Source organism: Schistocerca serialis, chromosome 9 (assembly GCF_023864345.2).
Source record: "Schistocerca serialis cubense isolate TAMUIC-IGC-003099 chromosome 9, iqSchSeri2.2, whole genome shotgun sequence".
In the NCBI taxonomy this organism is placed as follows: domain Eukaryota; kingdom Metazoa; phylum Arthropoda; class Insecta; order Orthoptera; family Acrididae; genus Schistocerca; species Schistocerca serialis.
In genome coordinates, this window is record NC_064646.1 from 428248299 (window position 1) to 428267381 (window position 19083).

At 38.2% G+C, this 19083-nt stretch overlaps 1 protein-coding gene across 1 annotated transcript in view; it reads right to left on the reverse strand.

Moving 5' to 3' along the window:
• LOC126419058 (PHD finger protein 12) overlaps nucleotides 1-17697 on the reverse strand; it is a 52868-nt gene extending 35171 nt beyond the window's left edge. The window contains exons 1-7 of the mRNA XM_050086134.1: nucleotides 17014-17697; nucleotides 16681-16874; nucleotides 16381-16450; nucleotides 16190-16268; nucleotides 15892-16101; nucleotides 7562-7676; nucleotides 1374-1506 (exon numbers count right to left, since the gene is read on the reverse strand). Of these exons, the coding sequence (XP_049942091.1) occupies nucleotides 1374-1506; nucleotides 7562-7676; nucleotides 15892-16101; nucleotides 16190-16268; nucleotides 16381-16450; nucleotides 16681-16874; nucleotides 17014-17061 (849 nt within the window). The 5' untranslated portion in view covers nucleotides 17062-17697. The remainder of the gene's footprint in view (nucleotides 1-1373; nucleotides 1507-7561; nucleotides 7677-15891; nucleotides 16102-16189; nucleotides 16269-16380; nucleotides 16451-16680; nucleotides 16875-17013) is intronic.
• Between the last annotated feature and the right edge of the window lie 1386 nt (nucleotides 17698-19083).

A 19083-nucleotide genomic window follows, 5' to 3' on the forward strand; every position in this document is an offset into this window, starting at 1 on the left:
TTTTCACCTCTATGATAACATTTGACCATTCTTCCTCTAATTCTTTGCGGTCAGCTTCCATTATAAAATTGAATGTGACTACCCCATTGTTGAAATTAAGGGTATTACACACTTCAGTTGCTATAGGACAGTTGCCCCCGGCCCCTCCTTTTATCCATAATAACTCTTGACACTTGCAGTGATGCACCTGTTTAGAGCAGTAGAGTGCCAATTTTAGAAGTTATCTGACTCCTTTCAAAGACCCAGCAACTGCTTCTTCAGCTTTGCAAAAAGGGGAGATCTTTCCAAAGAATCTCTCTCTCTCTCTCTGGCAAACTTATATCCTGTTTCCAGAATGAGATTTTCACTCTGCAGCGGAGTGTGCACTGATACGAAACTTCCCGACAGATTAAAACTGTGTGCCGGACCGAGACTCGAACACGGGACCTTTGCCTTTCACGGGCAACTGCTCTACCAACTGAGCTACCCAAGCAAGACTCACGACCCGTCTTCACAGCTCATATCCTGTTGTTTTATTTATCACAATTTTTACTGTGTGTTTTCTCAGGAGGACTTTCCACTTGGTTGAGTGTTAGTCCTCCCTTTCTGCCAAGAGTTTGGGTTTAAGGTGTAAGGACTACTTTGGTCTCATGGGGTACTAAATATCGCCCAGATGGTCTTGCTTGCCTGGATAAGCCTCATACAATTCGGAGTGGGGTGGAATTGTTGCTCCAGGGGTTGCCCACTAGGAATTATCTTGTCTCAACAGTCAACCACCTTGCCAGACAAGTAGCCCCCCCCACCCCCTCCCCTCACTCCATAACAAATCCAGGCAGTTAAGCCTGTTGAGGCACACAACACTCCACTGTCACACTTCACTGTGGCTGTTTATGCATGTCCAAGTTTACAGTAATAGGAGGATTGGTAGCACTGATCAGCCTACAGCTTGGGAACCCCAGGGTTGCCAGGCCTGTACCCTGCAATTACTGGCTTGATCTATGAGGGAGGAATAGGGCGACAGAGATTAGACTCACAGTACAGCCCAGAAAGTAGTAATGGAAATGCTCAAGACTCCACATTTGTCAGTCATGTACTCACAAATGAGTCGCAAATGCCAATCACACAGCAGAGTTGGAAATTACAGTAACAACAGAACAACTGATGACAAATATGTTCACTACATTCGTTCCTTTGGTTGTTACAGGAGAAACAAGAGGAAGTATACGATATGCAGTTTTCACTGTCTCTACCTTTTTCCTTGTAACAGTCAGCCCGCTACAGTTTCTGATACTGGTAATTAAGTGTCAATTACCATGGCCCACGTTTTTCTCTCTTCTTAATCAACACATTTTTTTACTTACAGTTAATATATAAAAAAAGGAATTACTACTTACAATGAAGTTCTGCGGGTGGTTAGGACACATCCAAGTTCCTGATGGTAACGATGTAAGAGGTGGATCCAAGCAGTCTTGATGAAACAGAAGGGGGCAGTAATCACATGCTATTAATGGTGCTTTCCGGCAGCTTCTGTAACATTTAATAACAAATATTTCGGAATTTATAATACAAGTTGCAGGAAGCTACAAAGATATACTCCTTTGTAAATGAACTTCAAATACATAGTAACTGTTGCTGTTCTGTAGCAATCAAATTTATCAAAGTGAAAAAACACAATATATTTACTACCATATTTGCATTACAAATAAATAAATAAATAAATACAAATTTCTGCTCTAAGTGATTCTGTTTTCCAATTCTTGGGTTAGTAGACCACTTGTGTTATAACCTATCGTGACTTATGAATCAATACTTTAGTATTTAAAAGTTCAATTTTTTGGGTGAGGAAAGGTCACACAGAGCTTTCTCCTGGACCTGCAGTAATGAAAAATGTTAAATTAACATAAAACACATCAGATACTGAGAATTTGCTTCTACAAAAACTTTGAAGAATACTGAATGTGAGCTTGAAGAAACAAAGCCAAATTGTACTAAAATTATTCAAGTACGACAAAGAAACCCTGAACTGGTGACAGAATATACCATGTCTTACACAGATTTTACAGTTACAATATGTTGCTAAAGATTATAAATAGTTAGAATGTAGTTATTCAATTGAATTGAATTTACTTGTGAGACTTCAAATAACCAACAGAATTTATTGACTGCAGGAAGTTTTTACTATGGAAATAAGAACTACGTTGCAATGATGTTGAGATTTGTATTAGTATTTTATTGACCAGTCTTGATCACTACAGAATGGTCTAGAAAAATGTAGACATTCTTTGACAATCAATGTTAACATAGCAAAATTACATACCATTACAAATTTTGCGCGAGGGGGGGGGGGGAGGGGGAAGATAATTTTACGTGTTCAAAGTAACACCCATTAGCAGCCAAACAACATCGACACCACTGACCTGTAGATTGAACTATGGCTATCAGTGTTGCTGGTGTGATACTCATTAGCAGCCAAACAACGCTGATAACACTGATCTGTAGATTGAACTATGGCTATCAGTGTTGCTGGTGTGATAGTTGCACAAGATACCTCAAATGTTTCTTGTAGCTCGTTCAGTATAGCTAGCTTCTGCTGATAACCTTCAAGATCCCCTATATGTAGAAGTCAAGAAGTGTAAGGTCTAAAGGCCGTGGTGGGTACTCAATAGTTATTCTTTGACCTGTCAATTGTACATGTAGATTTTCAAAGAAGTAGGCTCTGACATCTCCATGGTAGTGAGACAGAGTGACAAATTGTAAGTAAAATCTTTCACTTCCATACACCTCTCACATAGCAGGTTAAACCAATGTTTGAAGGATATGAAGATACGCCTCACTGGTTACGGTACCTTCAAAGAAGAATGTGCCAATCAAATCAAGCTATGACAGACCGCACCACACATTTACACCCAGCAGATTAACTCATTTGTCCACGTGAACTTGAGGATTTTCAGTAGCCCAGTACACACAGTTGTGGCCATTTACAGTACTGTTAAGTTTGAATTACACCTCATCAGACAAGATAACCATCCCTGCAAGCCATTCATCCTCACAAAGCAAAACCCTCAAACTACTTGGTGTGCTCCATACTTCAATCCAGGCCACCCTTTGTTCACAGTGTGCAACAATATTAGAATGTACACTTTCCATTTTGCAACCTTCAGAATTTGCTGTACATTTTATCAGCTTAACCTGCTTTTGCGTGCACCCTGCTTCACAGATTTTTGAGGTGACCTAGTAAAATGTTGCCGCATAGCAGCAATGGATGCTGGACTACTTGATGTTTTTGGTCAGCCAGACCTTTCCTTATGCACATCCAGAATAGTTCCATCGGCTTCAAATTTATCCTGAATACGATAAATTGTTGTATATGTTGGAGGCTGAGTTCTATATACATAACGCTATTGCCACTGTACCTCCATCACGTTATCCTACTTTCTGTACCACTTCAATAAGACCTTGTATTGCTCAGATGACAATCTTACTTCATTCATCGTTGCACTGTAATCAGCTGGAAAATGTGGGCGAAGATCTGTTGGGAAACCAATCGACTATGCTACCATGCAAATGTAATGTCATTCTGCTCCAAAGATATTAACTAACAAACAGTGTCTAAATTTTTATGGATCCCTATGTATATACAAAACTGGACTGCTACTTTTTAATACTATTGGTATTTTCTTTATGCCCACTCACTATGGTGATAGCTTAAAAAAGCAGTACGCTGTACAGTATTAACACACACTCAAAAATATTGAATAGTAACATTGTATTAGATCTTTATCAAGATACTGAATCAGCATATGATAACGATTTATTGAAATTCTGTGTTAACACCAACAATGAATTACTCTATCAGATCCTGATAAGCATTGGGATATTCATTTGATTAATGTCACACATTAGAAACTGTTAAACTAACAAAATAGCATTTTTCTAAGACTGAAAAAATATATTACAAAGTAAAAGAATCTGTCCAGCACACTAAAAAGAGACTAAAACTGAAGTGTGACAGGGGACTGGAAGCCATCACAGAGTAATGGAAGAGAAGGAAATATGGTACAAAAACATGCACTGGAATAAGGGAACAAAAGGTAAAACTGTCTGATTAAATTTTGCACAGAACACAATTTGACCATTGTGAACTTAGGAATCATGGTGGTGGTGGTGGTGTGTGTGTGTGTGTGTGTGTGTGTGTGGGGGGGGGGGGGGGGGGAGATATGGGACATCTAGAAACATTGAAATGTTCCAGTTAGATAATATAATAGTAGGACAATAATTTACTAACCAAGTTGTAAGCTACAAAACATTTTCAGGAGCAGATAAGGATGCAAGCTGTTATTTATTGGTTATAAAATGCAGAGATCAGTTGAAAGAAATGAAAAAATTTTGGAGATTAAGGAGATTGGATATGGAGAATCTCAAACAGTTTTTGAGAATTTCGTGGGGGACATTGGGCAACAACTAACTGAAACAGAGAAAAGGAATACTATAGAAGATGAACAGGTAGCTTTGAGGGATGAAATAATGAGTGTAGCAGCAGAAAAACTACGTAAAAAGACAAGGTCAGACAGAAATCCTTGGCTAGCACAAGGGATATTAGACAAAAAGAGAAAATATTTTTTTAAATAAATAAAAACTAAAAAAACACAGTGTTTGCAAACTGACAAAGATCGAATGCTAAGTTGTGGAAGCTAGTATGACCATTGGTAAGGGAGATGCCACTTCCCTGAAAATTAAAGAAACCTTTGGAGAAAAGACAAGCGTCTGTATGAACATCAAGACTGCAGATGACAAGCCAATACTAAGCAAAGAAGAAGAGAAGGCTGAAAGGTGGAAGGAATATGTCTACATAAATCACTGATATTTTATGAGGTAGTGGATGAATATGAAACAGGTGATGCAATACTGAGAGAATAATTGAAGAGGACTGAAAAACCTGAATTGAAACAAGACACATGGAGTAGACAATATTCCATCATAATTAACAACAGCCTCAGAAGAACCAACCATGAAAAAACTGTTACACCTAGCATGAAAGGTAATGTGACAAGCAAAATATCATCAGACTTCAAGAAGACTTCCATTACCACAGAATGCAGGTACTGACAGGTGTGAGTATTATCTCATCATCAATTTAATAAGTCTTAAACGTAAAATACTAAGAACTGTTACTTACTGAAGAATGGAAAGAGCGGTAAAAACCAACGGGGGGGATCAAATGAGATTTTGAAGAAGAGAGATTAAAAATAAATAGAAAAAACAGACAATGCTGACTGGAACACACTCCCTGGGGATCTAAGGAGATCATGGATAGAATACATACAATGAAAGATTATCCACAACCTGTATAGAAACCAGGCTATTGTGCCAAGATTTGATTGACATGAAAAGAAGCAGTAATTGAGAAATGAGTGAGACAAGGTTGTACCCTACACCCCATGTTATTCAAGCTGTACATCGTCCCAAGCTGTACATCTTCCAAACACTACAGTACACAGAAATTTGGAAAGGAAACCTAGTTGAGGATGAAACGAACAGCAACAAAAGTAAAACTAGGGCAAGGAAGTGTAATCAAATTAAATCAGCTGATGTCGAATGAACTGGATGAGGTAGTGAGATACTGCAGGTAAAGGATAAGTTCTGTCTTTTTTTTGGGGGGGGGGGGGGTCATAACTGAGGGTGGCAGAAGTAAAGAGGATAGAAAATGCAGTCTGACAATAGCGCAAAAAGGGTTTCTGAAAAGAGGAATATGGCAACATTTGATCTAAATTTAAGTGAAAGGAAGTATTTCTTGAACGTGTTTGTCTTGCATGTAGCTGGAAGTTCAGACAAAAATGGTGCCAAAGAAGAATGCTGGAGATTAGTTAGTTGTATTGGATAACTAACGAAGATGTACTTAATCAAACTGGGTATAAGAAACCATGGCACAACTTGATTTTTAAAAAAGGCTTGGGTTGATGGGACACGTACCAAGACATCAATGAATAGTCAATTCAGTAACAGAAAGATAGGTGAAGAGTACAAACTGTCAAGGGAGACTAAAGCTTGAAAACAGTGAGCAGGTTTAAATGGATAGACGGTGCAATAGTTAAGCAAATATGAAAAAAACCTTGCACAGGAGAGACCAGTGTCAAGATTTGCAGAAAATCAGTCTTAGGACAAATGACTACAATGGTAACAACATGTAAAATATGATGAATTCAAAGAAGCATTAAATGTCATTATTTTCAAATGAATTCAAAGAAGCATTAAAATTACAGCATGTCATTATTTTCAAAAATGCAACTACTATCTGTCTTGCTGCGTAAAACGACATGACAGTTTCCTGTCCCATTCTTGGAATTGTATGTTCTGGGACGATGAATAGAGATATGTGAGCAATTGAAAAACAGTCTGAAAACTATGACATCATCATTAGAAAATATTGCTGATTTATAGTTATGCCTTAAGTAGCTATTTTTGGCCCTGGGTTTTTTGTTCCTGTAGAATAACTTGAAATCTAAAGCTGAGCTGAAAGCCTGATTTTTATTTATGCACCAACTGACAGCTCAATGTCTTTCTACACATTGAATGGCTGCCTTTCTTCATTTAACAATTTTTATCTTCAAGACATTGGTTTAACATGTTCACAAAGTACTTGAGATGTAAATATCAATACAAAAGCTACAGTTTTTACATCTAACCAACTCCTCCTAGTACAATGAAAGTTATTTCAGTGGGTCTTAGCACCTGGTCTAATGCCCTGTCACATTTCCTAGTGAATAATTTCCTGATCTGCATACACTTGTGTCCTAAAAGCAGAATAAACAATGAGTCATCAACCAATTAATCATATTTTGTCCCACCAGAAACCTTATGCAGTTACACAAAATGTAACAATGGAAAATCCAGGTTGGAATGTAACAATACTGTGAAAAGGAAAGTTGCACTCATCACATAGCGAAGAGTCTGAGACGCAGATAGGCACAACAAAAAGACTGTCACAAAGAATAGCTTTAGGCCAGTAAGGCCTTCATCAAAATTAGATGGCAAACACATATACACACTCACGAAAATGCAACTCACACACACGACTGCAGTCTCAGGCAACAGAGTCCACACTGCGAGCAGCAGCACTGGTACATGATGGGAGCGGCTGGGTGGCGGTAAGGAGGAGGCTGGAGTGGGGAGGGGGAGGGATAGTAGGGTACGCGTGGCGGACAGTGACATGCTGTTGGGGAGTGCGGAGGGACTAGATGGAAAGAGAGTAGGGCAGCTATGTGCAGTCAGGAGGTTAGATGGAGGGAGCGGAGAGGTGAAGAGGGGGGGATAGCGGAAAAAGGGAGAAGTAAAAAGACTGCTTGTGATTGAGGAATGAGGACTGTGTAGTGCTGGAATGGGAATGGAGAAGGGGTTGGATGGGAGAGGACAATGATTAACAAAGGTTGAGGCCAGGAGGCCTGCAGACAATTACTTATTAAACCTGGCACTGATGATCTCAACCATGGTAAATTTGCAACTATAGAACATGTACAAAATGAACATGATAAAGAACTTTACTATTGTTAATGTAAATCTTAACACTGATTTATTGGAGACTCACTTTCGACACTCAAAACATGATCTAACAGGTAGTGGCACGAGACCATTGTCCAACTCATATGGCTTCTTCTTCACAGAGGAGGTTCTGCGTAAATTAATTCTATTTGCTCCTGGACCTACAGGAAAATGGAACATATTTTAGAATCTTACTAAATACACAAGTTAATTATCTACATTAAATTAACAACAATTTTTTCTCATTTTAGTTTATGGCTAGCTGTGACAGAGACCACACATAATGAAAACTACGAAGTTGCTATTAATAAATGACCAACAGGGAACTAGCTATAAATAACATTAGGAAAAGGATAGATTGCTACTTACTGTACAGATGATTCACTGAGTTGCAAACAGGTACAACAAAAAGACCATTACAAATTACAGCTTTCGGCCAAAGTCTGCTTCCACAAAGAAAACACACACACACACACACACACACACACACACACACACACATGACTGCTACCACTGGCATCTCCAACCAGAAAACTGGGAACTGCCTGCATTTCCTTATATTATGTGGAGCAATGCGACTTCTGTGGAAAGTGGCGTTGGTGAAAGGGGGTGAAGGGTGGAAGGTGGGGGTGTAAGTTACAAAAATATTTCCCATATGGATGCTGTAGATTTAGTTACTGAACTAACAAATTCTGTTAACTGAAGAATCTTGGAATATCCCATGTTTTGTAATTAATCTTGCAAAGTAGAAAATTATGAAGTCAAACACACAAAAAATCTAATATTTTTAGCAAATACTATTTCTATAACTGCTTTGAACCAAAACTATCATTTTCAAGCCATATGAAAGAATACAATGACACTTCCACAAGCATCAATTAGGAAGGCAACAGAAAGAGTGCCTAACTACCGGAAAATAAGACTTTGATCAAACAATGGAACATTCAGGATAGAATGTACAATATTATGAGAAGGAACGTTGGTACTCACCATATAGCGGAGATGCTGAGTCGCAGATAGGCACAACAAAAAGACTCTCACAATTAAAACTTTCGGCCATTAAGGCCTTCATCGATAGACACACACACACACACACACACACACACGTGATCGCAGTCTCAGGCAACTGAAACCAGACTGGTGAGAGTCTTTTTGTTGTGCCTACCTATCTGCGACTCGGCATCTCCGCTATATGGAAAATAAGACTTATTTTTTCCCTTCCAAAATAGGCCCAAGAACTGAATGTGACATATATTGGCAGCAAGTGAGGCTAGGTACCTATAAGCTCCATTTCTTCAACATTTCTGTTTTGGATTAAAGCAATTAATTGTTAGCTTCCTCGTGAATTTTGAGTATTCCACCTGTACAGAGTTCAGTGAATGCATATGCGCCTTCATTAAGAGTTGTCATATTGTTCATTCAAGCTTCAATTATTGTTGTGTTTAGTGTGGGTATCCATTTGTGTCATACCTATGTTGTGGTTTTATTTGCAAACTGTGGCTGAAAAACAGAATTGCAGTACTATTGCAATTTAAGCTGCAAGTGATTGCATATGCTAAAGAGCATGGAAACAAGGCTGCAGAAAGGCATTTTGGGTCATCTCCCAATTGGATAAACAATAAGAACTTGGTGGAACTGGGACGATTTTTTAAAGAAAGCACCTCACAGTAAACATAATCTGGTAAGTGGAACTAATAAATGGCCAAACCTTAAAGTGAACTCAATACTTGGTTTTTCAAGAACAGACAACCAAGAATTTTAGTTTTTACAAAAATTATCATTCATCAACCGAAAGCAGTATCCACTATCCAAGGGATCACCAACTTCACTGCATCAACATCATAGTGTTCAAGATTTATGACGAGATACAGGCTTTGTATGCCGACCAAGACGTCGTGCCGACGTCAAGCGAGAGACTTGTTTGTTTCAAAAATGTGGTGACTGCCCTGGAAAGTGAGGACTATCTTTACAGACATTTGTTCTGGAAGATGTAGCAGATAACTCTGCAGAAATTACACATGCAACATGGGAGGAAAATAAACTAATTAAAAAAACTGGTGCCTTTGACAGTTTCGTTGATGAACTTGGTAAATGGTCAGTGAAAGCAGTAACACACCATCAGCATCTGAAGAAACTGCAACAACAACACATTGTAGAAGTGAAAGGTTGTGTACAGGCTGAAGAACTATGTTTAGTCCTTTACTGTGACTTTGCTGAGGACCGGTCTGTAATTCTCCCACAAGAAGAACAAGTGTATCATTGGAGTAATGACCAGATTTCAATTTTTACAGGAGTGACATATTTTCAAAACAAGACCACAAGTGTTGCAGATTTAAGTGATGACACAGGACATGACTCGACACATGCTTTGCTAGCAATGCGCAAAATTCTTTTACTGCAAACAAGGGCACAGAAGATCATCATTATTTCTGATGGTAATCCTAATCATTTTACAAATTGTTACCAGCTGTTTGAATTGTGCCAACTGACTGGGTATACAGTGCTACCGGTCATAGGAAAGGGCTTTGTGATTGTGTATAAGGCCTGCTGAAGCACCTGCTACAATCAATCTTTCCAGACGAGCAATTCAGAATGCTGAGGATTTTGCAAGAGTCACGAAATCTTACACATCCACAGCCCTCATCGTTTTGTCCAAAGAGGAAATCGAAGAATTCCATGAGCAAAAAAAAGGAAGAATGGTCCAAACAAACCACTCCTGGGAAAGGAATTCAGAAGACACATTTTTGGACTCAAAGTGATGGGCAAACTCATATTGCATGCACTTAAAAGTGCAAGAAAGAAGAAATTTCATTTGTTCAGCCAACACCTCAGAAACATCAGGATAATATTCAGATTCACAACCTGAGAAGGTTTTTTTTTTTATAGTTGTGTGTGTGTGTGTGTTACTGTGACTGGTGGATTGCAGAGGTTATAGACACTAGTTATGAGTTAAACAAAATTGTTGTGAACTTTATGCTACCACATGGACCAGCTGCTGGATATAGGTTTCCAGCTGCAGTACAGCAACACCACCATCAGTGCTCACTTCCTGTTCACAATGTTATGAAGACTAAGTGCTCCAGTTCCTATTGGTTCCACAGGAAGCCACCACTCTATACCAAAGGAAGATACTGAAGCAGTGGAATATACTTTTAATTCATTGGCTGGCTAATTTCAGTACAAAACTGAGTGCACAGAAGTTGTATAAATTAAAACTTTTAGTCTTTGGACCTTTCACATACATTTTGGAACCATTTAAAATGCTTGAAAATGAGTCTCTTACTGATCTTCCAAAACTAAAATTATGTTACATAAGGCTGGTTTTGATTTTTATGAGCCTGTTATGTGATAATGTGGTAATAAAACGTTTTATGTATGGCAAAAATTTCAATTGTTTATAAAACCTGTTCAACCTAAAAGTGGAAGCTCTCCTTTTCAGGGGATGTAGAACTTTATGGTATGGATTCGCATTAAAAAAAAAAAAAAACATAAATTATTTAAAAAGTACAGAATGCTATAGTAGAACTTTGACAGCTAAGTCCAAATGGAAGATTTCTTTGTAATTATAAAGCAATTATCTTTCAAATAAAAAAAACAACAAAATATCTAGAACTGTTCCAGAGATACAGCATTTTAAATTTTTTTCCATACTTCACACCTTCAACGTGGTACACGCAGTGTCATCTTTGAAGGGCTGTATCTTGGAACATATATTTTTTTGGAGAAAACAAAAAAATGTGTGTTCCTTACTTAGTCCTTCATTTTAACATGTGCTAAATTCAGTAACATCTGAGACTAAAGATTTTTTTCCTAGCCTACCTGAATTGATATGGACTATGCCTGTATTATTATTTTGCATTGAGCCACTGGGGAACATGGGCCCCTTGTACTGAAATGAGAAAACATCACTGAGGAGCCTCTGAAAATTTGTGGATAGAGGTCAGACTTTTCTCATTTAAACTTTCAATTTTTGTGCTAAAAACACCATGGCCAGTTTTCTCCATTCTTATGAGTCACCTAAAACCATGCTTCAACTTACATGAAATAAATGTATTAGCAAAATACAATATGTGCAGCAGGGGGAAAGTGTACAGGTCTTCATTAGTAATTCTCCCCCCCCCCCCCCCCCCAAAGCAGATTGTTCCATGCCACATTTCAATAACAAACATCTATGTCACAACACACATTTAAAAAACACTAAAAAATTACTGAAAGTTAATGCTCACTTTTCTATGACCTGGAACAAAAACTAGGCAGGCTTATTACGCTACAAGTCAATTATAGCATATTGAACATTATTTTCAATGTATTGATAGTTAAATCTCACATTTTATATGACATACACATTTAATTTCTGTTTGCAAATTAGTAAAGTGCCTGGCTCTGAAAAGTGAAGATGTCACCACTATTTCAGTAGCATGTTTAGTATTGGAGTAATTAGTTTATACTCCTGCTCCACCAGGGCAATAGTAAATAGTATGTACAATACTAAATGATAAAAATTCTGCTACTTTCTTTTCGATGCAGAAAATGAAGTGTTAAAACATATTGCCCCAAAACTTCTTTTAACCAAGTTGCAAGCCAAGCACTTTAGTATACATGAATTAAAGAATGAAAGGTTAGGACGTTTGGGAAATACTGAAGAATGGGATACAACTCGTTGACTTTCGATCAAAGACATCATGGGTAAGCCATGGGTAAGCCACAGATGACCAACATTTAAAAGCACAACCGAATGTTCTGAAACAACGAAATGTAGCATAGAGAACAAAAATCGTACAGACGTCCCGTGAACTCATAATTGTAAAAGTCACTTACGTAAAAATAAAAGAAAAAAAAAATCAAAACCCATACAATAAATGAAAGTAACAAGACAGACATGGGAATTAGAAGACTTACAGTGGGTATGACCTAAAACCAGAACTAAAAACATAGCCACAACAAGAAACACTAACAAAAATATCAGCAAAACTTATTACACTACATGAAAAATACAACAAATTTAATACTGAAATCCTTTCATCAACTGAGAAACAGGATACCTATGTTACTCGTGAAGGAAAAATCAACCAACCAAACAAAGCAAAAACAACAACATACCTTGGGGAATACAGAAGCGTCCAATTCCAACCGTCTGCTCTGACCCATGACGTCACCAATATGGCGGAAACGACCATCCACAACAACTCCAATATGGTGCCTATGATGTCATTACGTAAACATGACAACAAAGACGAAAATAGATCGAAAAACCAACACACACATCTTACTCCAAAAATACAATCAAACAAACAGGACAAGCGTGGGAAATTGGGGGTTTATGGGTGGGAGCAAACTAAATATAAACAAACACACACCACCATACCAAACGACACAAAATGACGAAATAAATCGACAACACAAAATTCCTCATCCCCACTACACACAATATCCTCTGGAATCTATCACTTCCCTTCACCTATACAGTTCAACTGCAATTGTCGATACTACATTATAAAACTCCAAAAATTACATCATCACCACCACAACTATTGGCACCTTAAAACCAACACCTCCACAAACAAGATTGGAATCAAACACTTCCTGTGACCTATACAGCACAACAGCAGCTCATGATACCAAAACACCCATAGCTATGACACACATTGGAATCTGACACTTCCCTTGACTTATATAGTTCAACAGCAGCTCACAATACCAAAACACACATAGCTACAGCTGCACATTGGAATCGGACACTTTCCTTCACCTTTATAGGTCAATAGCAGCTCACGATGCCAAAACACGACCGTACATTGGAATTGGACAGTTCCCTTCACCTACATAGGTCAACAGCAACTCACAATACCAGAACACCGATACCACCAACCAAACAACACAGAAGTACCCCACCAACCATCATAACATGCAAAAAATACACCGAAAAGAATGACTACTAACCACAAAAAGTTACGGCGCTGAACTCTAGGTCAGCCACCACAATCACACACACACCACAATATCTCTCTCTCTCTCTCTCTCTCTCTCTCTCTCTCTCTCTCTCTCTCACACACACACACACACACACACACACACACACACACACACACACACACACACACATACCAACAAAAAAACGCAACCAAAAGAAACTCCTAACCCACCCACAACCCCCCTCCCAACCTCGACCATCACTCCAAAATCAAAGACCCATCAACAAATAAAAACAAAAAAATAAACAAATCTCAATCGCACACCACAACTCAACAACAACTGCAACAAAATAGATCCTCCACAACATAATCAAACCACCCCCCCCCACCCACCTACCTCCACAAACAAGTACACCCCCCGAGACACAGCGACCCACCCTCACACCACCTCCTTAACCAACCATTTTCGGCCTATACATTTTACTAATTGCCCGTAAGAAAACCCGTAAAATGCAGTAGCCCTCAGGGATGCTCTTCCGCCAACAATACTCATCTAAATGAGACTGAAGGTTAGAAGAGTGCCTCTTCCCCCTCCCAATAACTGACTTAACCACCCCCCAAAACCCCTCTATTATATTTGTACATGCCCCAGTCTCATAATTTTTGAATTCCAAACTATGGTTAACTACTAAATGATCATACCCCCTCTCGCCCAACCCCCTATAAAATGAAAAAGCATCGGAAACTATTGTGCTGCCCACTTCAATAAACTCCTCAATAAATCCCACCAATTTCCTTTTCGTCCGCCCCTCCAAAACCCTAAAAACAAGCTCTGAAAAACCACCCACAGATACAACAGCCCCCCACACCCAGAAACCTCCAGAGACTTACCCCTCCCTACTACTTCTCATCAAACTGCGACTTGTCAACCTCCACCACCACCCTGAGCCCACCCAACTTACCCCTCTGCTTAATATAGGCCTACTCAGAACACACTTCCCTACAAAATGAAAACCAGTCACGAACCATTCTCTCACTCACACCACTCTCATGCGCACAAAAACTGGGAGAGGATCTATAGCAAAAATAATATGTCATCAACACAAACTCTTGCATGCTCAACCTAGACCTCTCAAAGCAGGTACCACACCTTATGGAGCACCATAGGTTGTGCCTACGGCACCGCCACATGTAGCCGTCCCCAGTCCGAGACAACATTTGACAACTGCATTTCCTGCCGACACACGCTGCACCTAATCGCTTCTGCCAGCAGCCCATACAGTTGCAAAAATTTTAGAGGGACAACGCATTGCCCCCCATTTCTGCACGCAAACAAGTGCTGTTAAATTTATCTGTCATATCCATACCTAACAAAAGCAGCCACAAATTAAATTAAACAAAATAACACACGACTTATAGCAAACAGCACTACAATAACTTAGACACAACAAAAACTAAATTGTTAACTCAATAAAACCAATTCCGTTCGTAGCACAGTCAAAACCAATACCTTGCAGAACAAGCAACAACACCACAATGAACCCAATACACCACATAACACGCAAACCACAAACACACCACCAGAGGACACCACCAACTGCAACAAAACGACATCTATAAACAAAACACACTCATAAACTAAACTCCGCGCCATTGTGACATCACACACCATTACATCACAGGTCAAAGCTGACGGGCGGGATCGGAAGCAACCGTTGACCTGATATCCTGTTCTTCAAATAACCTATATAGGTCAACTGAAGACCAGGACACTAGTATTACCAGTAGTGAATGGAACATGTACCTAAATTTTGTATCCTATACTGAAGAACAGGATACTCATATTACTTATATCGATGAAAACAACATGTCTAACACCAGCAGTCTGTTGCTTTGTAGACAGATAATCTTTTGAGAGCAAAACTACAACTCTTACATTAGTATCCAGTACTTTGTTCATACAGATATGACCTATTGCATAGAAAACAACACCTCTAACACTGGTATCCTGTAACTTAACTGAAAAAGAGAACACTAGTATTATACATGACGAACAGAATGACAAACCTGACACTGATATCTTATTCTTTACTCGTGGCTGATACATCGCTAAATTAAAACGTGCACACAAATTCTTTAAAATGATCGGCAACAACAAAACATGCGCAATTTCTTTTTTTTAAATGATACGTTCATTTATTTAAACTTACAATCTGCTGCTTCGTTTCCCAAGATAGGCTAAGTGCTTCACTATCTATGGCTCAACAAATTATAATCTATGACTTAAATATGATGTCATTGGTCAAACCCAACAAGTTGTATCCCATTCTTCAGCTGACCTGACTTTTATATATTTCAATAACTTCCAGAAGTATGAAAATTCAAAAAGGGTGTCCACCACAAAAATGTTATACATAACAGAGTAATTTCCTGGTATTATGATAATTATAAAGGAATTACGTACCTTTATCAGTACCAGGAAATGGCAGTGGAACCATCAGCTCTCTGGGAAGTTCAAACTGCTTAGGATTCATTGTTGACGCAGCCTTAATCAACACATCCATTGCACTTTCCTCATTTTTAACACTTTCAGATAATAATTTGTCATTCTCTATGGTCACATGCCCAGTTTCACTTCCATTCTTTTCACACTCCTTCTTCCCTCTGCATCTCCCTGCATATGCAACAACTTTTGAAATGCCAACTATGGAGAATATTAATTACTGAACTATAAAATCAGTAACAAAGGAAAGAAATATTACCTTTCACATGTTTAAAGATTTTATTCTCACATTTTGTGTTTAAAATACTGGAATTCACGGCAAGTCTCTCAGATTTATTCTAAAAAGTACCAAAAAGTTACAAACACTTGAGAAAATGACATTCACTGCTGCAAGAATTTTTTATTCATATAAAAAACATATGGTAATTTTACTTTTGATAAATAACTTACACCAGCAGTTCTGCAGCAATGACATAACCATTCACCAAGCGGAATGTCCTTGTCATCCAAGGGAGGGTCACTGGAAAGTGGTGAGTTTTGGTGAAATGTTGAACAGGTTACTAATGATGAGGTTAAAACATTTGTAAAATAAATTAATACGTTGCTTATGGTGAGATTAACACATTTGTAAAATAAACTGCTGTTTATTTACTTAAATCCTTTCAACTAGGCCTACTACTTATGCATTACTTATATTACATTTCCTTATGCAGCAAATATCCAAGAGGACAGAAATTCACTGTTACTCACTGGCATTGAAGATGAAATGAAGCTGGACATTTATCACAGCATAACAGGTCGCCACCTTCACCGCAAGCATCACAACAATCGTGATTATGCCCTTTCCCTGGTCTCTTGTAGTAGGGATGCAATTCTTTAGACTCTTTTTTCTTTGTTTTGACAACCTCTTCACTAACTGGAGGCGCTATCAAGGCTTGGATTTGCTAATTACAAAAAGAAGATATTTTAAGAATTACTTACTAACAATCGTAACTACAACTGACGGTACTGTAACGTGCCGTTCAATATATTACATATAACAGAAGCCATTTTGCAACAAATATGGCTGCATTCCTTACTTACGGGCATTAAACCTCCAGAAGTGTCTAAATCATACTCTACAGTTGCCATTATATAATTGTTTGAACTTATACCATTAATGAGGAACTTGATTAATGAGAAAACTTCTGTGCACCAAACAGGTCCATTTATATAGTGACTCCACTACCCAAAAGTACTTTTCATCGCTGTACTCGTGCCATATGTATACAGTGACTTGATCCCACGCGTAATAACGTTTATATCATTCATCGTGGAGGCGACACAACCAGGACGAATTCACATAACAGCGATTTTTCCTCATGGTAACAGACCTTGGAACAGCCAGCGTCCAAGTAAACTAAGGATGGCAGAAAACTCGACATTCTCTTGTTCACACGGAATTATTATTCTAGCGCATGCGCTTACGATCAAAGTTAATCGATAAGTCTTTGCTCTAGTACACGTATTTTTCGCCTTTCTGCAAAAAATACACAGAAAGCAGCACAATAAACACATCCAAGACGCACCATATTATTGAACAACTGAAGAAATATTTTTTACGGCAAAGAGAAACCGTGTTTTTTGTCACTGGTAAAGCTGTTTGCTTCCCCGACACCTGAACGGTTATAAAAACATACACTTGTGCCGCACAGAACAAAATTACGTAGCCCGTTAACAAAATAACCGCATTCCAACACAAAACATTCGGAGTAGTTTGTACACTACTTTACAAGACACTGACGTTTTACATCGATACTCGAATAACGAGACATCGATACTTCGATACATAATAAAAGCCAGTCGACACTGGAAATCAAGCGGAATCTCTACCAATGATCAGCGTCATCGCAATAAAATCGTTGTGCATTGTTACGCATTTCTATATCTCTCTTTCGAAAAGTAAAATAATTTGTTTCGAAATACAGTAACCTTTAAAATGCTTAATAATTTTTGGTAATTACCAGAAAATTAATTTTACATGTTAATCGAAAAATATGAACTAGCAGTAGAGACCTAATAATCAATACCTTCACTGAAAATATAAGTATCTAAAACATACCATGCGCACTGTACAACTCAAAAAAATTTTCATTATCATTAATTTATTTACGATAATCGTGACTGAGCTCCGTTGCCATGAAGAGCCACTTTTATGTAGCTTTATTTTTGTAGTTTCACGTTACGGGCTTTCACCCATCTACAAATGACGTTACATAATGGGACACCCAGCGCGTGAGTAGCTGCACCATCTACCATCTCTAGGGAAAAAAGAGCTTCACAGACCTTAAGGCCTATTCATGCTCGCCGTCACGTCACCTCAAAAAATTCCACAGCGCATTTCAAATGGTGGCGTTCACACAGTCTGTCAACTGACCGTTACATCACGTCACGTCATCTCACCTCAAGATTTCCCTGGAAGAAAGGTTTGACAGTGACGTCGTCTGCTAACATCAAATGTTAATCTATATTCGCCACACTCGCACATATTACACCAGTGATTTTCATGATTTTGTATCCTCGTGATCATTATTTTTGTTGTTTTGCTTTCACAAATTCCAAATGTTCCTTGACGACTTGGAGATTTTTTTTTTGTCGTTCCACAAGCGAGGCCAGATAGCTGAAAGTGACAAACGATTTGGGTTTTATAATGACAGACAGGGCTGACACCTACATTGTGTATAAAGAAGAACATAAGTGGATGAATGAATTTTCATTAAATAACCTTTTATTAAGTGCAACAGTCAGCTATATGAAGGAGAAAAATACAATTGTTGATGACATTATTCGTTACATAAGGAAAGGCAAGGTAATCAAACTCTATGTATTGCTTCTTAAACAGACTCTATTTATTGCTTCTCAGTATTGTATGCTGTGTTTGTGCATATTCACTATCAAATAAATATTTTCACTATCTAATAAATATCGATGTTTTGAAATGTTTTACTTTCAGTTGTTTATGATACAAAATTGTTAAAAAATATTCGTCATGAAGTTTACTTTTGCCATTAATAAACTTGATCGTTGTTAGTTTCTCAATTTCGAGAATATACTCCGACTTTTTGTATCATGGACGGTAACTCATAACCTTAAGCCGGTTTCACACACGCATGT